General features: G+C 51.2%; 8 protein-coding genes across 8 annotated transcripts; 6 read left to right on the top strand and 2 right to left on the bottom strand.

Annotated features, from left to right (window-relative positions):
• Positions 1–863: 863 nt before the first annotated feature.
• Positions 864–1338, top strand: PpBr36_03037 (uncharacterized protein; the record flags this gene model as incomplete). Its single annotated transcript, XM_029890213.1, has 2 exons — positions 864–1070; positions 1300–1338. Coding segments are annotated over 2 exons (246 nt in total), but the record flags the coding sequence as incomplete, so codon positions are not given.
• A 6-nt stretch (positions 1339–1344) lies between these two features.
• On the top strand, positions 1345–5330 carry PpBr36_03036 (uncharacterized protein; the record flags this gene model as incomplete). Its single annotated transcript, XM_029890212.1, has 3 exons — positions 1345–3700; positions 3908–4336; positions 4432–5330. 3 exons carry the CDS (start codon positions 1345–1347, stop codon positions 5328–5330), a joined length of 3684 nt encoding a protein of 1227 aa, XP_029753052.1.
• A 640-nt stretch (positions 5331–5970) lies between these two features.
• Positions 5971–6554, top strand: PpBr36_03035 (uncharacterized protein; the record flags this gene model as incomplete). Its single annotated transcript, XM_029890211.1, has 4 exons — positions 5971–5991; positions 6067–6116; positions 6271–6310; positions 6483–6554. The coding sequence occupies 4 exons, from the start codon at positions 5971–5973 to the stop codon at positions 6552–6554; spliced, it is 183 nt and encodes a 60-aa protein (XP_029753055.1).
• Positions 6555–7104: 550 nt separating this feature from the next.
• On the bottom strand, positions 7105–8486 carry PpBr36_03034 (uncharacterized protein; the record flags this gene model as incomplete). The annotated part of the gene is made up of 2 exons (XM_029890210.1): positions 7105–7856; positions 7943–8486. The coding sequence occupies 2 exons, from the start codon at positions 8484–8486 to the stop codon at positions 7105–7107; spliced, it is 1296 nt and encodes a 431-aa protein (XP_029753054.1).
• Positions 8487–10132: 1646 nt separating this feature from the next.
• On the top strand, positions 10133–10699 carry PpBr36_03033 (uncharacterized protein; the record flags this gene model as incomplete). The annotated part of the gene is made up of 2 exons (XM_029890209.1): positions 10133–10248; positions 10435–10699. 2 exons carry the CDS (start codon positions 10133–10135, stop codon positions 10697–10699), a joined length of 381 nt encoding a protein of 126 aa, XP_029753057.1.
• Positions 10700–12210: 1511 nt separating this feature from the next.
• PpBr36_03032 (uncharacterized protein) lies at positions 12211–13752 on the bottom strand (the record flags this gene model as incomplete). The annotated part of the gene is made up of 5 exons (XM_029890208.1): positions 12211–12359; positions 12445–12579; positions 12644–12724; positions 12796–13472; positions 13580–13752. 5 exons carry the CDS (start codon positions 13750–13752, stop codon positions 12211–12213), a joined length of 1215 nt encoding a protein of 404 aa, XP_029753056.1.
• A 2490-nt stretch (positions 13753–16242) lies between these two features.
• On the top strand, positions 16243–17476 carry PpBr36_03031 (uncharacterized protein; the record flags this gene model as incomplete). The annotated part of the gene is made up of 2 exons (XM_029890207.1): positions 16243–17302; positions 17379–17476. The coding sequence occupies 2 exons, from the start codon at positions 16243–16245 to the stop codon at positions 17474–17476; spliced, it is 1158 nt and encodes a 385-aa protein (XP_029753059.1).
• Positions 17477–22982: 5506 nt separating this feature from the next.
• PpBr36_03030 (uncharacterized protein) lies at positions 22983–24291 on the top strand (the record flags this gene model as incomplete). Its single annotated transcript, XM_029890206.1, has 3 exons — positions 22983–23034; positions 23111–23951; positions 24012–24291. 3 exons carry the CDS (start codon positions 22983–22985, stop codon positions 24289–24291), a joined length of 1173 nt encoding a protein of 390 aa, XP_029753058.1.
• Positions 24292–24299: the final 8 nt, after the last annotated feature.

The following is a 24299-nucleotide window of genomic DNA, read 5'->3' as shown; positions in this document are numbered from 1 at the left end:
AAAAAAAAAAAAAAAAGTCGATGACATTCCAAGTTCCAAACACGGTAGAAGCTCCTCGAAACGACACAACGACTGGGGCTTGAGAAGAAGGCGGAAAGAAAAACCTGTGTTCCAAAGAGAGACACGCATGCGATGCAATGTGATGTTATTGATGCTACTGCAGCGATCAAAAAGTCAAGTCACTCGGACTAGTCCAGGCTAGTAGGTAGAACAAATAGAACAGGATTTTCTGGTAGTGTGCACGGCAAGCCGGTTATGGCTACTGGCAACAGCAGGTACTTCTAGAATTGGCTTACTTCTGCATAGCTTTAGGTACCTACTGCGTACGATAAGGTACACAGCCCCAAAAACAGCACAACCAAATGCGCCCGCCCCGCCTTTGTGCTGAAAAGTACAGAGTACTGTAGAATCACCCACAGACTCGGATGATCTCCATGTGCGTTTCCGACCAATTCTTTCATTCCGTCTCAGGAAATAAGGAAAGCGGCGGGTACGGGAAATTAGAGGTCCAAAGGGACCAGACCTGGTCCTAACAGTAAAGGCTAAATATGTAGAAGAGCAATGTCTTAAAGACGTCTGTATAGGAAAAGCTGGTTAGGATTACACGCCTTGTTCGCAATCATGACCTACAGAAAGACATGGATCCTTGACAGCCTGACTTGCTCTGACCTGGCGCCAGACCAGCCGACATGCACAGCACTTGACCCGAATGCCTGAATGGTTGGGTCGCTCATCAATCAGTCGGGCTGTGTACTGTATGTACATCGTACATACATGTTACAGTAGTAGTAGTCCCGTGTCCTGCCCCCATCGCTAAAGTAAAGTGACATACGTTATTTTATGAACCTCGTACCTTATTAAGCTCTGCCTGCCCTGCCACCACCATACCCTGCTCCAAGTCCATAAAATCTTGGCCGGGACTTGGGGTTTTGTCTCCATCGCTTACCCACCCCCTCCTGACCCTCTTGAATTCCATTCCTCTCGTCTCCGCCTGCCCGCGCCAGCTGTTCCCCCTCCATCACGTCACTGGCGCTTTTAGCAGTCCCGTCCGTCCTCTCTCAACTGTCCCCGTTAGTGACAATCGATACACATTGATTATACACCCAAGGTACATACTTTGGTGATATCTTGAAATCTTGCGATTTCGATTATATTTTTGTTTTTTATTTTTTTATTTTGTTTTTTTGTCATTGTAAGAAACGCCTTCTTTTTTTCACCGCGCGTTAGCGTACGTAATTCCTACCTGCCTTGCTTACGTCGATCATCGCTTCAACACTTTGAGTCTAACAACTTCACCAGAAGCGCGATAGAGTTGAGAGCGGCCGCGACAGAAAATAATCACAGATGGCTCCTGAAGGAGTCTACAAAGAGTCCCGCACATACCACGTGCGGGACCGGTCGCCCTCGGACGACGAGTTTGACGACAGGCATTATGGCAGCAGGACCACGGTGCACCGTTACAAGGTGAACCCGGGTTCCCGCGTCGAGCGTGTAGAGCGGATAGAGCGCATCGAGGACATCGATGACGACCGGCGCTCGCGCTTCTCGGGCTACGCCGGCCGGTCGGAGCGAGACCTGCTCGACATCGACGGACCACGTGGCCGGTCCTACGTACCCGAGCGACCCCGCTCAGCATTTGAGTCGAGTCCGCGCAATACCATGGTCGAACACAAGCATGTTACCAAGCGCGACTACGACGGAGATGGTGTGGCAGACGATGTTGAGATCTACAAGGAGTCTCGCGAATACGACAGGGATCGCGGTGACCGGACCAGCCGCCAGGTCGTCGAGCGCATCGAGCACGAGCCAGGCGACCCCCTCGGCCCTGAGGTCAGGTCGCGCGTCGAGAGGAAAATCGTTGAGCGTGGCGATGACCAGCCGCTTTCCCCTCGCGAGCGCGACTGGGACAGACAGTCGCGCGCCGGCTGGGATCGGGACGAGACCGAACTCCGCATCGAGAAGCGTGTCGAACGCCGCGAAGACGGCGAGATGCGCCTCGAGCGCCACGTGGAGGAGCGGAGAGATGAGCCGTATGGAGAGGTCGAGCGCTACCGCAAGGAAACAGAATATTACGAGCCAGCGCCGGCGATGCCTCCTATCGTGATCCGCCAGCGCGCACCAGAGCAGAAGATCATCGTCCAGGAGGCCCCTGCCCCGGCGCCCTTGGTTATCCGCGATGAGCGGCGCTGGAGGGACGACGATGAGTACTACCGCCGTCGCGAGGTCGGTCTGTACCGCGGCCGTGAACGCCAGGAGGAGTACGCCATGGAGCGCTACGACCGTCGCAGGGAACGAGATCGCCGCGAGTACAGTGACGACGACGAGGAGTACTACGTGAAGAAGAAGACGATCGTCCGTGAGCGTAGCAGTAGCGCGGACCACCACCGCAAGCGTCATCTAGCCGAGGGCGCCCTGGCTGGTGCTGGTGCCGCGGCGCTTCTTGCAACCAGGCGATCTGGTGATGGCGGGCTCCAGGAGAACCGCGGTCGCAAGGTCATTGCCGGCGCTGCGCTCGGAGCGCTCGGAACCGAAGTTTTCAAGCGCGCACGAAGCGCGTACAACGAGCATTACGGTGAAGATGGCCGTGGACGATCGCGGTCTCGCTCGCGCTCACGAGGTCGGGATGATGATCGCCACTCCAAGCTCAAGACAGGATTGGGTCTTGCGGCAGCCGCCCTTGCTGTGGCTGGAGCTGCAAAGTACTACCAGACCTCCAAGGTTGAAAAGGAAGAAGCTAGCCGTGGACGCAGCCTTCGTCGGGGCTATTCTGAGGAGTACTACTCGTCTCGCTCCCGATCGCGCACCCGGTCCCGCAGCCGCAGTCGTGCAGCAAGCGTAGCCAAAGCCGCAGCCGGCACTGCCGCAGTTGCAGGTTTAGTCAAGCATCTGCGAGACAAGTCCCGCGCCCGCAGTCACAGCCGCAGCCGAAGCCGAAGCCGAAGCCGCAGCAGATCGCCTCGTCATCGGTCACGTTCACGCCTGCGCACCGGTGCCGAGATTGTGGCGGCGGGGCTCGCCGGCGGAGCAGCCAAGAAGTTATACGACAAGCACCAGGAGAAGAAGGAGCGCGAGCGTTCGCGATCCGTCGCAGCAGAGAACCGCAGGAGCCGAAGCAGAAGCTTGAGCTCGGATTGGTCATATGACCGCGACCGCAGACGGCGTTCGCGGTCCCACAGCAGGTCCAACGCCCGCGCCAGACTGCCCCCCCTCCCCCACAACGACTCCTCGAGAGCTGACTCCGAGCTAGGTATGGTTGAGTACGGCAACAACCCGGTCGTGCCGGAAGCGCGCCGCAGAGGGGCTGGCGGCGGCTATGACTCGGCGAGCGAGGATCACGACGGCCGGCGTCGTCATCGCGGCCGTCGATCGAGTTACTCCGACAGCGACCAAGACGAAAAGAAGCCCGAGAAGAAGAGGAGTAAGAGCCGCCTGAGGGAGATGGCCGCTGCCGGGGCCGGCGCCGCGGCTGCTGCCATCGGCCTGAAGGGGATACAGAAGCGGAGAGAGAAGTCCAAGGAGCGTGAGGAGGAAGAGGAGCGCCGACGTGAGGACGAGATGCGAGAGCGAGATAGGGACCGGGACAGAGACAGAGACAGACAGCGAAACAGGAGTCGCGTTGGCTTTGACGACCGACACATTAGCCCAGAGCGTGATCGAAACAGGGAGCGAGAAGAGAGGGCCAGAGACCGGGAACGTAGAAGTGAGTAGTAACCTTCGACCCTCCCATCGATTTTGCACAGGTTTTTGTTGTTTTCTTTACTCCCTTCTCGCCCTTCAATCTGAATATAGCATCCGCAAGGGGGATGATACGCCGGCCGATTGTGATCCTTGCTGGCTGGTCCGCTTGATGCCTGGCTGCAAATGTGCCCTCGGGTGAACTGACGAAACTAATATGCACTGGGCGCAGGATATGAGGATGAGATGGACGATGGCTACGACAGCTACGATGATCATTATCATGGCCACAGTCACCCGCCATCACCGCCACATGCGTCTGGCGGCGCGTACATTCGACCAGCAATGTCAGGCGCGGCTGGCCCTGGCTTCACCAGCCATCCCAACATTGCCTCGACCAACCTCAACGACTACGGCGGCTACCATCCAGCTGATTACGGCGGTTATCCTCCAAACTCGGCGCCCACCCCGACAGGCATGCCACCACCTCCTGCAGGGATGCCTCCGGCAGCGCCGCCATATCCCATGGATCCGCGCCCGTCCAACAGTGCACCAGGACCGCCGCCCATGGGGTTCCCTCCCGGTCCTCCACCTCGGGGGATGAACCCCCACGGCGACCACGTGAGTCAAGTTCCCCTGTCCAAGGACACTGAACGCCCCGGTGCGTTATGACCAACTTGAATAAGCTCGAATCTGTGCTTGTGTGGTTCTCGACCTGGCTTGTAACCTGAACTGATGTGCTTGTAATCTCTGCAGATGGTGTAAAACGTCGTGCCCGTTCCCTGTCCCGATCTTCGTCATCGTCCTTCTTTAGCGACACCACAATCGCAGCTCCATCCCGAGCAACCCTTGGCTCGGGGCAAGAGCATTCAAAATCTGTAGTCTTCATTCCCCTCAGTCCCAAGTCGTCTCAGACCCTGAGAAAACACCACGAGGGTCAAGGAGGTGATAAGGCTAGCGAGCATAGCGATCTGAGCGACGAAACGATTGCGGACCAACAACAGCTCGTACACCACCCTTCGTATCCTCGCAAGAAGGACGTCGACAATGATTCACACTATGTGGATGTTGGGCCGAGGCCGCGACGGCATCGTTCTAACTCGGAGGGTGCCATGGTTCACCGTCCCCGTCATCGTCAGGATCGCTACTCGGATACCGAAGACGATGATTTGGTCGAAGTGCTGCCTGATCGTTTCGACTCAGAGGGCCGTCCGCTCTACGATGATGGCCCTCGCCAACCACGGTGGAGCTCACGTCGTGGAGAGTTTGAATACCGCAGTCCTCGACGTCGAGGTCTGCAAATGCAAGGCCAATGGGCCGTTGGCGGCACGGACAGTGAGGCTGTCGAGCGGACGGCAAGGCAAATTACCAGCTTGCTCGAAGGCAGAGGAGGTTGGTTGGGCATCCTGGGCGGTATACTTGGTGCCACCCTCGGCAGGGGCGATGGTCGTCAGGGACTAATTGGCGAGACAGCTCGTGGCGGTGACGGCGGAGGGCGGAGGGATCGGAGACACGAACGAGATCGGCGGTCTCGGCACGATGGTGATGATGATGGTGATGAATCAGAAGTTGGCAGCGCGGCAGTCGAGTATGGCGCCGGGGACTGGAGGGAAGATCATCGCGGGCAGAGGCGAAGGAGGAGAGGTTACGACTGATCTCATGACGTCTTTTTCCATATTTAACGAATAATGACTTGGACGGTTATGTTTGGTTTAGTTTGGCTTAAGTTTTCTCATATAGTTAGTTTGTCTTTGGCTTTGGCTTTTTACGACCTTTTGGTTTCAGGTATGCAAAGATAGGCACTCTTCTAGATATGGTCTCGGCTTGGTTCTTTTTTTCTTTTTTTTTTTTTTTTCTTCTTTTCTTCGTTGCAGTTAAACAACTCCAGACAATGGCGATTTGATTAGTTATTTGCATTGATTTCGAACAAATGTCGAGACAGCGATACGAATGTCAAAATAATGATATATTCATTGGTTGGCTTTTCTTTTCAACAGGCAGGTTGACTAGGCTTTGGTTCGGTTCTGCATTTTTGGTGGGGAATGGTGACAATGAAGGAAGCACGTGCAAACCCACCCTCAAATCATACGATATGCACTTGGCGATCAAGTACAAGCGATCCCTTACGAACAAGAAGGAATAGGATGGATCTAATTCTACAATTTTTGCACATTCGCGACCGGAATGGAATCCATAGTCGCATCTGATTGGTATCACTTTATTTGTCCAATCGAGAAAGAAGAAAAGAAAAAAAATTAAAGAAAGAAAGAAAGAAAAACAGTTAACTAGCCAGACATGGCAAACATCACGCCCAGAGTACGTTTGTTTCATCGCATTCAGTCATAAATTGGAGCAACCAGACAAAGGCGTCTCTAACCTCCTTGGGCTCAGACTATCGTGGCCCCTGCAGCGGCCTTCACCATGGCGTGCCTCCTGTTCACGTAAGGGATCAATTGCAAGAAAATGCTGCACAGCTCGTCGTGGCTGGCAGTACATATACATATTATTTTTATTTTCTTTCTATTTTTTTCTCTTTTTTTTTTTTGCTTCATCCAACTCAGATTCGTCTAACTGGACCGACCGCACATCCTCCAGATATACCCGCTCATCCATTCGTCAGGCCAAGGCAAATGCTGTAAGTTACAAATCAAGGCCGTGGCTTGGCTCTTGGTCCCTTTCTCTCTCTCTACTTGTTCCCCCATATGATGGCTATAGAATCATCTCTGTGTCACAAGCCACCGCCATCATGCTGTCAAAGACAAGAAAAAGACCAACTAACCCCTGAAACCGCATCTCCCCGATTGCAGAAGTCGAACCGCGACGCCCAACTGAGGAATCGCCCGTCCTATCCGGAGGAGCCAGCACCGCCTGAGAAGTAGGCCACATGCCCACACTTTTGCCTGGTATTTAATTGGTTTGCACGTGGACTATTCGGTTTTTCTTTCCTTTCTAGTATTCTAGGAGATATTGCTGCTATTTTGTTTTACTTGAGCCGAAAAACATCCTGAAGGGTTGAAGACAAACACCCTGACCCTTTTTTTTTATAAAAAAAAAAAAAGAAAGCCTGCTTATTTCTCGGGCTTTCCCGTCTCCGAGCTGCGACAGCAGATAACTCGAACTCCGGCCGACAACGGCGGAGCACTCCTGGCCTGTGATCGTCCCGAGATGAATACAAATCTTGATAATGGGGCAATAGAGAGGCAAGGGATGGGTATGGGGTGATGTCTGGCGCCACGGAGAGCCATGTAAAATATGACGATATATACATAGAGCTCCCTGGACCTATAACTATATGCCTAGGCGGGATGGGGGCGCCAAAAAAAATAAAAAAAAAGGATGTGCGGATCAATGACGGAGCCGTGACGGAGAGCCCAAAATCTCTCGCCATGCTGAAGTGCGTAATAACATGAAGATAACCCGCCATGTGTATCACCTCAGGTCATCCTCACCAAGAAGCATTTTCCCATCAACCTTGGCTTGGTTCAACTTGCGCATGACATACTCGTATGTCAGCATCGTCACCGTGGCCGCCGGAACTGCTCGCATCAGGTTCGTGCCCATCCCGGCATAAAAGGCACGCCAGCCCTCCTCGCGCAGAATCGTTCTGAATGTTCGCGCGATGCCCTGGTACCTCGGCACCCCTGCGCCTCCGTTGCTGCTTCCGTTGCCGACCATGGGCTTCTGCTGCGTCTGCAGTCGGGTGCGGATAACCTCGTGCGGATACGTCGCGCTGCTGGCGAGAACTTTGGATAATATTGTGGCGGCAAGGACGCCCATCCACTGGTTGGACGCCTGGTGCCCTTCCTTGTCTACCGCCACAGCGCCCATGCCCTGGCCGGTAAATTTTGTTTTGAGGAACTCGTATGCCGGGAACTGCACGGCGACGTGGGTGAGGCCGAGTAGGGCTGGGGTCAACCCCGAGTAGAAAGATGTGATGCCTTCGGTCGTATACATCTTGCGTGCTGCGTCCAGTGTCGACTTGTAGTGCCATGGAGAGTGCAGCGTTGGTCGCGACGTCGGCGTGTTCGCCCCCTTAGGGAACTGTGAATAGCTCGTTCTTATGTGGTCGCGTGCCGATTGTGACATGAGCCGTGTCTTGATGACCCATATGGGATTCGTCACGATCGTGCTGCTCGCGCCGGCCACGATCGAGGACCAAAAGTTGACGATGAATGAGTTTTCTGCAAAGGGGAACCCGGGGTCAAGTCAGCAAATTTGATAGAAACGGCTTTGTGCTCGTAGGCATCGAGGCGGAAGCTTGGCGTACTGTGATGCTCCCCGAGGAACTCCTTGCTCTTGTTGTAGACTGTGAACCAGACTGCCCATGTCGGCAGGTATCCTAATATTATCGGTCCGAGGCCCCTGTACATGCCACGGATGCCCTCCTCCCGCCATATCATCTTGCCGGTGCCCAGAAGCCCCGAGTATACCCTGTGGTGTCCAACATGGCGCCCCTTTTGCACGGCGGCGAATCCACCCTGCGCTTGCAATTTTGTCTTGATCACGTCGAGCGGGCAGACCACGACGCCCGAGGTGAAGCCACCGATAGCCCCGGAAAGCGCGTTGAACTGGGACGAGGTCGCGTGTGCAGCCCACTTCTCCAGCGGCGAGATGGTACGTAGGCGGTCCGGCATGGCCTCGAGGGGTTCGGGAATTGAGATCCCGACAGACTCCGGGGGCGGCGGCGGCGGTGGTGGGTAGAATTCAGCAGGCGAGGTCAGCGGCCCATGGTCTCCCGCAGCGGTGCTGCCGGCCTCGGAATCAAAGCTCCCTGGCGAAGGAAGTTGGTGTCGTCGGTCGTGTGATGACATTCCACCCCCTCCTCAACAGCGCGTGCTCTTTCACAACCCCGATTTTGTAACCGCGAGCAGGAGGGGCTCTTTGGGGCGGCGAGATGCGTCCCGAGAGAGCCCGATCCCGCCTGGGTTATGGTTATTCTGCGGCTGGCTCTTCTGTGCTTGTTTATCTTCTGACGGGTGGATGGGTGGGTGGGTGGCTGCGAATTGTACCGGTCGCTCGAAGCGAGATCAAGGAAGGCGCCTGAGGTCAATGTAATGTAGGCACTGGAGGGTACCTTGGGTGGGTGGATAATGTGCTTCGTAGGTGGTATTTTGGCGTGCAGGTATATAATGGGGCTTGGCCGGGGGGTGGAGGAACTGGAAACCGAACGAGAAGCCCCGTAGCGGCAAGACACCAAGATGTTCAACGGCGAGTAATGAACTTGTCCGATGAGAAAGGCCAGAAACTCATAACAACACCGGCAAAAAATCACCGATAAAGAAAAAAGAAAAGTAGAAAGAGAGGGAAAACAACAAAAAAGGCTTGGCCGGATCACGACAGCTCGGTGTGTGCGGGGAAGCGATTCTCCAAAGCCGCGTGAGCAGGCGAACACCCACCGCTCTCAGTAGTCCTAGTAGCACCAGCACCAGCACCGGCACGCCATTCGGTCCGCTCGGTTCGGAACCGCAGGCAAAGGAGGCAGAGGGTCAGGGTAGCGAGCTATCAATCGGTCGATTTCGTATGTGCAATGCGTTACAAGCTGCCCCTGTTTGCTGGGACTAACGTAGGTTTTTTTTTTCTCTTTTTTTCTTATAAATTTTGTGTTTCTTTTCCAATTGTTGCAAACGATTTTTGCTGCCTTAGACTTGTCAACCTGCATGGCAAAGATAACTTATTGAAACAAAACTACGCAATGTCATCAGGTGTTTATCGCGAAAATCGTATCAATTGTCTTGGGTATCCGTTTACGTCAGATAAAGACTTCCAGGTCCGTGAGGTCAGTCCTTTGTTGGTTGGTTTCATGGGGAAAAAATGTCTGTCCCCTTGTCGCAATGACGCATCTAGCGATGTACTGGGTACCTTTGTTAAAACACGCTGTGATTAGATTGGTGGGCAAGATTATGTCCCTCGCCAGATCCGAAAACAAGGCAAGCCAGCTTCATATGGAGTAACCATCTATCACAAAAGATGTTGGGTACTTGGTTTATCTACTTGCTTTTGCGGGCTTTTGTGCTTCGTAGTATTAGTAGTAGATATCAGAAGCCGGATAAGAGACCGGATAAAAGCCGTTAAGCTGCGCATGCATACCAAATTCCCACGATTAAGGAAACTAAAAGGCTTGGCTGGTATGTGGCTCTTTACGATGTGACGCAGTAACTCAAGGGTAATAGCGTGAGTGAGCACGTGCGCGCATCGTGCTCCCAGTCTGCCGAGCCTCAGGCATTTTTTCCCTTTTCTTCGAGTCACGTAAAAATACACGTGACTTCAAATCGGCCCCTTTGGTGCATGGAGCTTCGAAACTGGCCCAACCTGATTCGACACGCCTGGCAACCGCGGGAATTGAATTGCGAAAGATTCCGTCTTGTATTGAATCGCCACAACGACCCGACGACGACAAATAATCGCCGCACCGCATCGCACCCTCCGAACGTGTAAACCGATCAATCGAAATCCGAAAATGTCGTACCCTTCAGCAGCTCCTTTTATCCTCAGGCGGCCGTGGCTCAAGAAGCTGCTCATGCCCGTGGCTGAGTGGCACGCAAATGCTGCCGGCTACCGTCAGATGGGTCTCAGGTAAGATGCCAGCCAAATCTTTTGACCCCTTTGCTATTTCCCTTTGCAGCCTAGGAAAGTGTTTAGTTCACAAATGTACTTTTTACTGGCACGTCTTACGTTGCTTTGGGACAACTACACCCTCTGCTTGCTCCTTGCAGAAGCTGTGGCTGAACCAGTCTGACCATGTCATCTACCATCACGCAGGGCCGATGACCTGATTCCCGAGGAGAGCGAGACTGTTCAGACCGCCATCAAGCGCCTCGACCCCAAGGAGAACTACGACCGCATCTTCAGGCTCCGCCGTGCCGCACAGCTCAGCTTATCGCACCAATTGCTACCCAAGAGCGAGTGGACCAAGCCAGAGCAGGACGTCCCCTACCTTCTGCCGATTATCAAGCGCGTCGAGGCCGAGCTCGCTGAAAAGGCCGCCCTCGATGCCGCCGAGGTCCTTCCCAAGGGCGCTCACTAGGACATTCATTCGACAGCTAGAGACGAAACAAAAAAGAACGGATGCCATTTAATACGACCTTTGCGGCGGAGGAAGGCGCAAAATTACGAGTGACCGGTTGGGGAGGCGGCATTGTCTCAGCGATCCCGTCAGTCCTCAACCTTGAGCAGTTCGAAATTGTCCAGATGGCTAGCTGATTCTGTTGATCTGCTGGTCGATAAGGAGAATTGGTTCTGCTTGGTCAAATACGCGGACCCTTGCGTAACACCTTTTTTTTTTTTTTTTATTATATCAGTGTTCCCTCCCGGCCTTCCAGACTGGGATTGTTTGAATTTAGACGACTGGAAACGGTCAAGCAAAAGTCGCGTTACTTGTGGAAACCCTGTATATCATACATTAGACTCTATCAAACCGCAAACTCGTAACTCCCCAGCAAGTTTCCGACTCCCTGAATGCTTGATCAGGCTCATATTGTGACGATGTAGTCAGTGAACTATAGATCTCTAGAGTAGAAACAAGCTTTAATCTCAAGATCTGGCAAATATGTCATGTCAAATGGGGTGTTCGACGACAGGAATGCTCGGAACAAAACAACAGTGAAATATTAGGATTGAGATGTATTTGCAACGTAGTTGAGTTGACCCATGGAAGACTTTACGCAATGAGTATATCCTGGATTGAAAAATAGGGCCTGGTTCGCAGCTCTGATCGAACGAGTCGTTACTGCCCTTGTCTCGCGCATCCAATGGTTGATGCCATATACAGGGATTTGTATGGAATATGGCCAACGCAATGGCGAGGAATGTATATGCCCATTCTCATTCAAGTTATCGGTTATTTTGCAATAGCGAGTTCTGATGATAGTTTTCATGAACATAGAGGTCCTCAGGCTGTTTCCCAGTTTGATATATATGCAGACCTTGCTATGATGGCTCATTATTCACTCAACAAACGCGACTGAGATAGTCGCTTCTCTATGCTGCATCCGTTTCTGACAGTAAACCCGCACAAGAAACCATGTCGCTTAAGCAAGAAAGGAAAGAGGGGGGAAAAAAGGAAAGAAAGAAAAAAAGCCTAGCGCGCCTTTAATACAAAACAATTCCTTCGAACTCTGTTTCATGGCGTGACGTTCTTGTCTTGAGTGAAGATATGGACGAATGGAACAGCTAGGAGAATAGAATTAGACAAGAAACATTCCCAAACCCAACCCTGTAAAAAGAAAACTCCTCTTGGTTTTGAACTTTCGAAACAACATGTAATGCAATATGTCCGTACGCATCGTTCGAGACCCGCTTCGTCTTTCCCGTCTCTTATAAAGTCGTACAATAATGATGTCTTCTGTCGCCGCTTCAGCGAGGCTCCCCAGCAACTGTGGCTCTAGAAGTGAGTATTACGGCGTGAGGAGGAATAGTATAGACACGAAAATGGTGTGTCCAAGGTCGCAGTCTCAAGGACGGCTCTGATGTCGTTCCGACACCAGCTCATAAAACATTGCGTCTGAGCAGATGATGGCTCACAGTCTCCTGGCCTCTTCAGGCATTGCCTGCCTTCTCATCAGTGTCGATGTGCCATACTACGTAGTTGGGGAGACCAATGACTTGGTATCCTGCCTTCTTGGCCATCTTGGCAAAGCCTTCTGTCTCGGCTTGATTCTCAAAGGCGTAGCAAGGGAAGTTGATGCCTATTGTGGGATGGGGGGTTAACTCAGAATTGATGCCTTGGGTGTATCATGACATATCAGTAAATTACTGGAAGAGTGAACATACCTGATCTGTGAACATCTGCCTTGACAACAATGTTCACGCCACCAATGCCGTCAAGCTCAATCTCCTTGGTCGCGTCTTCACGCCAGTCGCCCATCTTAGCCATGTAGGTACGGCCAGTGTCGTACTGCTTGTAACCTGTGGTATTGTCAGCACTCTGATCATCTCCATAGTAGTACGAAAAAGAAAGGGGGGAACTTACCCTCTGCGAGGACAACATCCTTGTCGAGACTAGCTACCAATTTACGGCCCTTGTCGGACTCGATCCAGGAGTTGTAGTCGACTATGTTGAGCACACGTTAGCAAAATTGTGAGGGCGCACCAGGGAGGTTGATTGATAGGTCTCCAACTTACATCGGCCCTCAATATCTTTGCCATCCTTGTAGCGATGGAACCAAATGTTAGGAACAAGGATATCCTTGTCGTGGGCAACAAAGTCCTCCAGCACAGCCTTGGGGCTGTCGACGATGTCGACATCGCGCCAATAGACCCAGGAGTGTTCTGGCTTCAGTGCAGTATAGAGTAGGTAGTTACGGGCACGCCCCATGTTCTTGCGGCGTGGCGCCTGGGCCTCGAAGCCGTGGCGGTCCTGGACGTCTTGGCTTAGCTTGAAGTTAAAGTCCTTCTCGACGATCGTGGCGCTGCGGAAAGGAACATTGTCGGAACGCTTCTGTATCCTATCGATCTCGGAGGAGAGGACTGCGAGAGTATCGTCGGTTGAATCGCCAACAAGGAAGGCAAGGTCGATCAGGTGGTGGGGGTATGTAAGCTCGGCAATCAATTCAAAGTACTTGGAAAGATAAGGCGCTGCGTCCTTGAGTGGCGTCAGGATGAGAACGCGCTCCTCGTTGGCGACGGCCTTGGGGGTCGACTTGATAGGATTCAGATCGTGGTGGATGATGGTAGACGAGTTGATTTCTAAAGGCGTGTGGTGATTGAATATGACAGGAGTTTGCATATGGGCGTTCCATGCGGCCTGCTCATTCACCGTCATCTCCATAGGAGGCTTTGATGGTCCCCAACAGTAGAAGCTAGTTGTGCGCAGATGCCATGTCAGCCGAGGTCTCTATTGGTAGCACAGATCCATTGTACATGTTTCCCCATAGTGAAACAGGATTTCAGCAGACTGAAAACTAACCTCTGCATCTCGGAAGCTGAAGACCTGATTCCGCGCCATAGTAATAGAAACACGCCGGACAGGGCGACGAGCAACAGGAACCTGGTTCTTGTGACAAAAGTCCATATCGCCCTTGAGGGCGGTAGTGAGCCTCTTGCGGCTTTCCAGTTCAGACCACCCTTTGGAAGAAGCATTTTTGTGGTGTGTGTGAGCGGTCCTCAGCACCACCCGAGTTGAGCGCGAAAATAAGAGAGTCGGGTGAAGATAAACGAGAGTAGCCGGCTGTCTTGTATTTCGTGTTGGGGGCAAAAACCGTCGAGGGCGGCAGACCAGCGATCTATACGAGTGTAACGAAGATCTAATCAGAATGAGCAAATGACACAAAAGGCTCTTAGGCTGAGGACTAGTTTCCAGGGTCCTGCGCAGCCAGTATTTTCGTGATGGCACCGTACCGGCACACGAGGGTGTTGTGTAGTTGCAGTTCCGAGGGCGACGACGTAAGCAGTTCGGGACGACGATAAGCCCGGGTCGGAAAGTAACGATACTGCCGGGAGCCACGAGTCAATTGGAGGTGCGCTATGCTGTGGCGGTTGAGGTTCGCAGGTCGTTCGCTAGGCTTGGGGTCGCCGCGGAATAATTTTCTCCTCGCGGACGGATGGATTCAGTGGAAGGCTGAAGTCTGCAGCGAATCGACTACAGCACCTGGAGAACACGACATGCGAGATTAGGGGCAAGCCAAGTGGTGAGCCTGGAGCAGGAGACGACTGGCAAAACCGGGCCCAGAGAAGATGGAAGCCAAGACTGGAGCGGCCCCGGCCTATCAGAATGGTTAAAATTTGCAGTGAGCAAAAAAAAGTTGGCGCGAAGAACAGGAGGAGCCGGGGGTGTGCGCGCGCCGTGGGATTGTGGTCCAAGCATGTCAAGGTTCCGTGTACTTCAGTTATGGGTGGGGCTTTTTCGGTGACTTAATTTAGGGGGTGCATTGCCAAGAACCACCCTGTTCTCCTCCCGCTTTGCTGATCCAGTGGACGAGCCAACCGTTTGACATTCACTGTATCTACTGTAGCCTGCGTGCAGTAGAGGTGATCAATCGTTCCCCTAACTTGATCTTCCAGGTACTCTGTCTGGGATAAGTAATTGACTGTAAATGTTTAAATGTTTTGACATTTTGGTCGAGGGCAACTGGAAACTTGTACTATAATTTGGTATCTTCAACTCTGGTGGGGACGGCATGTCTAAGTGACAAACATGCAGGCTCAGGGGAAGTATTTCCGAGTCTTTTTGTTTACTTTCTTCGAGGTGGGATTGTTGATTTGAGACCAAGATGGGACTGTACACCGTGGAATAAACAGGAATCAGACCAAACAAGGCTGATGGCTGATAGTGGTTTTTGCGAAAGAAATAAAACTCCATTTGCAATGTACCACACACTAGATGCAAAATTGCCAGTGCTACATAAAGTTGATGATTCGCTTCAATCTAGCCTTTCCAGTAGCATAGATTTTTTTATTTTTTATTTTTCAATGGATTCGAACAAAGCAAGGTGCATAATATTACCATGTATCTTAAAGATCGATTGACAACGCTTAATCAATTTTAACCGATGCGAATCATCTGCCACCTGTCTGTAGTAGCAGGGTGTGGTGTACTGGCACTCCTTTTTCTGGCATGGCAGCATGAACCCAGGGACACCTGTCATCTCATTGATGCCTATCAGACCCGCATCCTTGGGCACACTCATTCGTATCGACTGATTGATTTGCACGTGCCCAGCCCAGCGGACATCCATCATCCCCCCATAATTTCGTGGCAGCTGCGCCTCAACTGAAAGGGCTTTGCAGGTCCGTGGGCAACCCGATTTTGCAGAATGCTTACCTAAATCCACAGGGGTAAGTGCATAATGAGCTTGTTCTTGTTCTATTTGCTTCGATGTCGGACGTAATAACATCAAACCCGGAAACGCACGACCATGATCTCATATCTCGTCAATCCAGGGGAAACTAGGCCTTTTCCCTAGGTACATCAAGCCTATTTGCTACTGTATACTTTATTTCTCTTCTGGGCTGGGTCTAGAATAGCTGTTGCTGATAACAAAGTTGACTAATCTAAACTAGGACCTGTCCTATGTTTACCAATGCTAACAAGTCGGGACGATTGATGGAAGTAACAGTAAGCAAGTCAGCAGCAGGAGCAAGCAGCTGCAGCCTTTGCTTGCTAACCCGTCCACGTGAACTGGCGCCTGGTTCGTATTGCAGAAATCGACATTTAGGTGAAGTGCGGCGCGTTTCGCCTGCCGTTCTAAAACACCCATTGCAGGACAAGGCCTTATGATGATGAATTTGTATATCAATCATATCTATCATATTTATGTTAGGTCCGTTGTCTCGACAATTGCTGCAATTTTAATTGCTTGCACGTAAATGATCTAAAAACCACGATATATGTTTTTACACCTAACGGAGTAGTTTTGCATATCACAGTGTTATGTGTCTTGTTTGAGGCCGACCGCACACTCTCAGTCCTGGCGTCATCGACTCTATGCCGAACTCTGATGAGAGTAGCCCCTCTCGGTCAATTTCACTCGCTTTCTAGAGTTCTGGTCAACAATCATTGTCAACAAGGCAATACTAAAGAATCGCATATCAAAACCCCTTTCGACACGGCATTCTGCATGTTCGTCGAAAATGACAGCAACTCGCAGATCTGCCCGGCTGAGTATAGCCTTAGAGAAGAGCTCGATCGCAACAGAGGCATCGAAGACTGCCAGCATGCCAGCACCACCTTTGAACCTGACCGCTAAAAAGGATCAAATCAAGAAACGGAAATCTCCAGGAGGTGGCTCGCCAGGATCTGTCAACCAAGAGGAACCAACCACTCCAAAGAAGCGCCGTACTGCTGCTCCTGCCGCCTCACCTCTACCACCGCCAGTAACGCCCACTCCAAGTGCTGTTGGCCTCATTTCTGAACCAGGCCGCCCATCAAATACTCCCAAGAACAAGGCAGTGACGCGTCTCGCCGACGCCCATGTTGCGAATGCCCAGCTGCTGTCGCCGGAGACTTCACGGGTCGTAGTCGCTGCGGACCATCTATCAGGTCAGGATGCTTCATCATTACCATCGAAAGTTGGGGTGCCTACGAAGGGACCGACGACCACCGCTACCCTACTCGAGGAGGCATGTGCACATCTGATTCGCGTCGATCCCCGCATGAAGCCTTTGATTGAAGCACATCATTGTCACATTTTTAGTCCGGAGGGACTGGCTGAGAAGATCGATCCTTTCGAAAGTCTTTGCAGTGGCATCATAAGTCAACAAGTCTCCGGGGCTGCGGCGCGCTCCATCAAGGCCAAATTTGTAGCATTATTTCCTGATGAAAAGCCTGGCGAACGTTTTCCCAGTCCATCCAGCGTCGCGGTCACGACCATTGAGAAGCTTCGGACCGCTGGTCTTTCCCAGCGCAAAGCCGAGTACGTTAAGGGCCTGGCGGAAAAGTTTGCTTCGGGCGAGCTAAGCGCGCAGCTTTTTGCCGATCTCCCGTACGAGCAAGTTTTAGAGAAGCTTATTGCGGTGCGGGGTCTCGGGCGCTGGAGCGTGGAAATGTTTGCTTGCTTCGGGCTGAAGTTCATGGACGTGTTCAGCTTGGGGGACCTTGGCGTCCAGCGAGGAATGGCCGCCTTTTCGGGCCGCGACGTAGCTAAGATGAAAAACAGCAAGGCCGGGAAATGGAAGTATATGAACGAAAAGGGTATGGCGTGTGCATCCGAAAGACATAAATGTCTATATATATGGTCCCGAAGCTTTACTAATGGCGGCTTTGACAGATATGACCGAACTTTCAGACCGATTCAAGCCTTACAGGAGCTTGTTCATGTGGTACATGTGGCGAGTCGAAGAAACAGACATTAGTACAATGGAGTAGACTCGGTTTTTGGATAGTCATGGACTTGACCGACACACTGCCATCTCCTGCGTGGTATTTTTTTTTTTTTTTTTTCGGTCGGTATTGAATCAATTGAATCTGACTGACTGCTTGTTTCACCCGATGTTGATGTTCGGGGGAGGAGCATCACGGATCCGTCTCATCTTGATCCGTGTGGCTTTGCTTGAGTGAGTCCCTTTGATGATTTGAGGGACCTACAATGACTTCAGCTGAACACCGGTCTCTCTTTGAAGTGTTCATGTGATACGGTATGGCATGTGTAATCACTGGTCTGTACTGCCCGTATTCTCTGAGTGGTGACACTTTTTTCGACCCATATCCATGTGACTCTCAATTCCCGCCGCGCCAATAGATACTGCCATGTGGGCTAGTTACTATATTGGGATATCCGACCCCAGGTTTGGTGCAGCGTATCTCTCGACGCGAGGCTTGACGAAAAGAAAACTTCTGGTAGATCTCGTGACCAGCGTGCGATATCGAGCGGTCCAGGTCTCCGGTTCTTCGAAAGTCAGACAAGACCGATGAGGTTTCGGGTCGTTCAACCCATTCTTTGGAACATATTGTACACCGTTTCGTGAAACATGAAGAGGCGTGAACGAACGAATATGGCCAAATAGCCCGACAGATAGAAACAACCGGGAGTACTATCACGATTCGCTCGCGCGACTTGGGTTATGTAAACAACTCAATGTTGCCCATACGTGGTATGTTACGTGTCTATTTGAATCAAACTTTGTGGCAATATGGTGGACAATTTGTGTCAGAAACAGTGTATTGGTATACGCGTGTGTACATCGGAATGGTACACGCACATGTCACGATAGCCTCAAACTGGAACCTGAATAGACAATGTGAGAAATATAGAGAGTCATCCTACCGGAGGAGAGACAAGCAGAAAAATAAAAGAAATGCTGTCATTATTCACCCCAACTAAAAGAAGCAGCCGCAAGAAACACGAGTAGATGATTATATCGTGAAGATAGACGACTGTCGGCTGTTGGCCTGACTCGTTGATGCTAACGGTCGCACGTTTGGGACCAATTGTGGCTTCAATCCGGGTGTTTATTGGTATTTTGTTCACCCCTATATATCGTCCGATGAGGAGTTGCACCATTTAAGCCGATGGCCGGCAGCTGAGGATCCAACGTCCACAATCATAAAGTAGTAGTCAGGGTCTTTTAGCCGTTCCATCGAACCAACGTATCTTGGCCAAGCCACTCAGGACCTAGACTAGGCTTAAACACCATGCTAGAAGACTACAGCATGCTAGTGGTGAAGGCTATGGAGGCTATAGAGGTCGAGGATCAGGCTAGCGATTTGTTGCAGGCATCATGGGGATTCGATCTATGTTGACTAATTCGTAGCTACCGACGCGCCGCTGGGCAATACATTAGCTCTGGCGCGGGGAATGCGGTTCAACTGTTCCGTTTGGCACACAGCAGTTCCAACTCGCGTGGGACACGGACGTTTTTTTTTTTTTTTTTTTTTTTTTTTTTTTTTTTTCTGTTTGTCGGTGGCAACTGATCGCAGTTTCCCCCTCCCATGACAGCTGTCTCCTCGGAAGACCAAGGTCGGAGACATATGCACTGGCTACCCTGGCAGCCGAACACGAGCCCAATGGGGATGGTTGGCTATGAGCTGTCGCATCTGAAGAGGCAAAGGCCGCGTAAGTCGAGGGATCTGGAAGGCGAAAGCTTGGAGTTTCTACGATGGGAGGAGTATTCCTTCTGGAAACAGACTATCCAGTCTAGACTAGGCCGACCGTATCAAATACTGTGCTCCTCTCCAAGACTCATTTTTCTTTTATTTTCTTTTTATTATTTTTTTTTCCCTCTCTTGCCTTACACTGCGAGTCTTGGTACCTACTCCTCAGAGTCACGCCACTCCCGACCGGGAACGAACTTTGCAGATCAATGAGACAGTGCCGAAGCACGCCGCCACCTCGGACCAATCCGGGCAGGGAATTGGATTCCTCCAAGGCATAACGAAATATGAGAGGGAGAAGATGGCGGGAATAGGTTAAGCTGTCTTCTTGCAAGGCTTAGTTAGGTCAGGGCAAGACAGCCTGAAGAAACCCGAAATTTGGCTCTTCAATTCCTCACTCATCCGTCGTCTTCGTCTGGCGGGGGCCCTTCTCGGTAGTAGAGACGAGATTGTATATTTGCAAGGCCAAAGGCAAGATAAGGTCATGGTTCCATCTGGACTCGTATTTTCCCATGGCATTTTCGCTGTACTGCATGGTTTTCGTTCGTTCCTGGGCAAAACTGGGACCGACCCAGAGACGAACCACCAACCAACCACACAGTCCATCCTGATCCATCCATCCATCTCACATGCAAATCCCGTATTCTACAGACTGCCATGCACGTTTACGGTATACACACATACATACACACACGCACACAAATAATAACAATTATCTATTCCCAACAGATTGATTGATTGTCAGGCCTCTGGAGCATTTCTTTTACATGACGTCCGTGTCGGGAACTGATACTAGGGCTTTACTCGACGTCTCCAATGATCAACAATCACTGTACACCCGTGTGGCTATTGTTTGGTTATTTTCCAAGTTTCTGCGTCATATTGATACTCCCTTGAAACATGTAGCATTCAAGGAGACGAGGCATTTGGGGGGCAGCTGCACGCCAAGTTTGAAAGGGGTGTGCTTTCAAGGCTGGTGGGGTTGGGGGTGGTGCTTAATTATCACATACTGTACAAGGTTAGGTTGGTCTCCTACCAGCACTGCACTGTCTTTTCCTTTTAGACAAGGCGGCCCTGTTCCAGATGTCCTTACTATGTCAATCTGGCACCGTCAGTAGTGCGGTCACAATCATGATCGTCTGCTTCTTGATGACGAGGGTACCTACCAAGTACCGTAACCAGTATTATGTACCAGCATTGATTACTATCGAATCGCATTTGGCAGGTAAAGCAAACATCTAGAACCGGAAATTGTACCGATGTTGCCGAGGCTGCACCCATGAGGCTGCTCTGTCAATCTTCCCAGAACTGAACATGGATTGGTCGGGGAGGCATTGTCACACATCGAGACGGATAGATAAAGATAGAACATGGAGCGGAGAATAAAACTACCTTCGTAGGTTCATCTGCCTTATTGGGGGTTAAATTGTACAGTAGATACCGAATAAGTGCCTAGTTGAAACAATGTCCTTGACTGAAGCCATCATTTCGAACTTGTCGTTTGCTTTTGTTCCATTTTTCCCCCGATGTCTGCATTTCGCAGTGTTGTCCAAGCTACCATCTCCGCATATCAATCCAGGGATGGTTGGATTGAAGAAATAAAATCTCACCCGTAATTGGACATTGACGGTGCTTGGTGTGCTAACTTTCAATTGGCGTGGATACCCAATCTCGCCAGTCGAGGGAAATGCTCCGAGAAGTTTTGGCGACCAAAATTGATTCGCAAGATTTCGTTCAATCAAAATTTGCCCCACTCTTGCTCCCGCCCGCGCAGGATCGATGATGAGAGGCAGTTTAACATTATATGTCGGTCGTCATCTTATTTATGTGCGGTATATTTACCACCAACCCGACGGAAGCAATGCCTTCGATTTCCCAATATTTGAATTGAGCAACATTGCGAGCTTCAACTGGTATAGTTGATGCGGGAAATTTACTGTTATATGCATATTGTTAACAGTAGCAGTAACAAATTTGGCGTGTTTGATTGACTTCCTCGATTGTCATTGTCGTGCTTTAACGGTTGCTGATACCAAAAGCAGCCGGATTCCCCATGTGGCTGCTCCGCAGTGCGAGAGTCATGCCGATTGTTTGACGGTTTTTTTTTTTTTTTTTTTTTTTTTTTGTCCTCTCTCTCCTTTGTTGTGACAGAAAGTCCCAGTCTGAGGGGATTTGATGGGGACGAAACCTTGTGACCCGCTACACTACCAGAGTCCAGATGAGCAAGCACAGCATACACGCCACGACCTGTTTGTACTTGTAAAACTATGCTTCCATCGGATGTGTTGACGTTGCCGTAGCTTGCATTTTGGCAGGCTCGTGATAGCACATCGGCCGTTCTCAACCATGTATGTAGACCAGACGACACCGTAGCTAGTACTTTTTCGATCTCATTCACATCATGCATTGACTCGAGCCCGGGGATCCATCAACATGTCAACTCAAAGCATTTCATGGTCGTAAAAATTATTGGATAGTCAGGCAGAAAAAAAAGTAAAAATTCAAAAGGAAAAAGTAAACAAAGGGGGGAAAAAATCGGATTGCTCTACAACCATCAACAGCTGGCTAGGACAGGTCTACCTGACCGGCCGAGTGCCTCCTACCACCGACTATTGCACGCCCGCAGTAATAAACTACAGTACTACGATAGGGTACCTAGGAAAGGCAAGGTACCGTACCTTACCTTGGCTCCAATGCTAAGGAAAGTTAGCTGACCAAGGAAACGGGGGCGTGAGGACAAGGGAAGCTGGACGGGTAGTGGGGTGGTCGTATGGAGCCGCCTACCCCTGGCTACCAAACATGCTAGCGTGGTTCGTGCCTTCTCCAGGCGCAACTCGCAATTCAACTTAACGTGCCCCTTCGCCGCTGGATTCTGACCCTTTTTTCCGCTCCTCCTTCTCTTCCTTCCTCCTTTTTGTAAGCCACAAACACAAGTCAACAAGCCCCAAACCGTTCGCCGGGCATTCTTTCCTCATTCCTTTCCACTTCGACGTTCACTCGCTACATACTTTAATATTTGAATTGTCCGGATTTCCAAGGCCTTTTTGAGGAGGAAGTCTTATTTTTACCAAGGGCCTCGCTTCCCACCAACCCGGCCAACAAAACCTTGATTAGAGTTGCTAGCACTAGAGCAGCCTTTCACCACATCAGCGACATCTTTCCGGATCTTCTCCACATACAGGTAAGAACATGTGAAGCTGGATTTGTTCTGAACCGCCTGTCATATTCATTTCTATGGTTTTGCTGTGCATGGCCGTTCAACCAAACCTTGGGGTTGGTTGGTCTGTGGTCTGGCTGGGGCAGCTTGTTGGGCAAAGGTCGTGCCGCGCATGAGCTTCGCATAGCTTCAAGCTCTGGGATGAGAAAGATCGAACGGAGACCCGGGGGAAAATGCGAACGGTGGCCTCATTCTCCCACCACAACAACGGGCCAGCACGATCCTTGGTCTTTGATGGCCTTCTTCCTCACCTCGCCCTCGCCTTCCCAACACACATTACACACGAACGGCCTTCCACTTTTCGCTGGCTATGCCAGAGAAGAACAAATGGAAATCGGCAGATCAGATCACATTGCCCTTTTAATCCCAGGCATTACCACCATATTTCATTCCCAGCATATTCTGGTGAATGTACTTGGCTTGGAGCTTGGTTTTATCATCTCATTTATAGAGCTATACACCACCGCCATTCAACTCGTCGCCCATTCTGCCCACTGTTCCCCGCTATATTCTTTTGTTTTGACTGACATTCAATCCACTACTTGCAGATCATAATCAGAAACGATGATTGCCAAGTCCTTCGTCACTCTTCTGGCGGCCGCGAGCCTGGCCTCGGGTATGTCAACAACAATAGAAGATTTGGTTCCATCACTCAAGCGTCGCAATCATCTAACCAAGCCTTCACTCAACAGCCCAGAACCAATGCAGCCAGAGCACTATCAGCATCAACTCTAACAGCGATGCGAGCGCACTGAGGAGCTGCAAAACCTTGAAGGGAAATGTTGTCATCGGCAACCAGACCGACAGCACTCTGCAGCTTGATGGACCGGAAGAGATCCAGGGTGACTTGACCATGGTCGACAACAAGAAGATTGTGTCGCTGTCGAGCACCTCGCTCAAGAGAATCACCGGCAAGATGACGTTGGAGAGGGACGAGCTCCTGAGTGACCTGAAGTTCCCTCAGCTTAGCGAGGTGAACTCGATCAGCTGGGTCACTCTTAGTGCCCTTTCGTCTCTTGGTACCGCCATCAAGAAGGCGTCCACTGTCGTCATTGCCGACACACGTATTGAGAACCTGAACGGCCTCGATCTCGTTACCGTCGACAACATTGACATCAACAACAACCAGCGTCTGCAGAAGTTTACTTCCAAGCTTGAGAGCGTCGGCACCAGCTTCAAGGCTTCCGTCAACGGTCTTGGAACAAACTTCGATTTCCCTGCTCTCAAGTGGGTTGCCGAGATGGCGATTGCCAATGCTTCCTCGTTCACCGCTCCCCAGCTTAGCAAGGTCAACAACTCAATCTACTTTGACTTCAACTTCATCAAGGAGGCGTCTTTCCCCAACCTGACCGCAGTTGGCAAGGACTTCTCTTTCGTTGGTAACTCGGCTCTCACCAACATCTCCGCCCCTCAGCTTACCACCATTGGTGGTGGACTGACCATTGCCAACAACACTGCCCTGGAGAGAATTGATGGTCTTCCCAAGGTCAGGGACGTTGGCGGTGCTGTGCTCATGCGCGGTAACTTCAAGTCGTAAGTGAAAAGCAGACTTCCCCCTGTCCTTAGGATCCACTAACTCATTGTTACTTGTAGTGTTGCCCTTCCCTCCCTCAACGACGTCAAGGGTGTGTTCGACACTCAGTCCACGACCGATATCAGCAGCTCTTGCGACACCTTCAAGAAGGCTGGCAGCAACGGCCAGATTCAGGGCAAGGTTATCTGCGAGTCCAACAACTCCAAGGCCAACGACGACATCACTGCTGGTAGCGGAGGCAGCAGCAACAACAACAAGAACTCGGCTGCTGGCACCTCGATTAACATGGCTCTGCTTGGTCTGTCCATAATTGGAGGTGCTGTCGCTTCGTTCTTGTAAAATGTTGG

Source organism: Pyricularia pennisetigena, chromosome 3 (assembly GCF_004337985.1).
Source record: "Pyricularia pennisetigena strain Br36 chromosome 3, whole genome shotgun sequence".
Lineage (NCBI taxonomy): Eukaryota > Fungi > Ascomycota > Sordariomycetes > Magnaporthales > Pyriculariaceae > Pyricularia > Pyricularia pennisetigena.
Note: the sequence above shows the minus strand (reverse complement) of the source record. Positions and strands in the feature narration are given on the sequence as shown.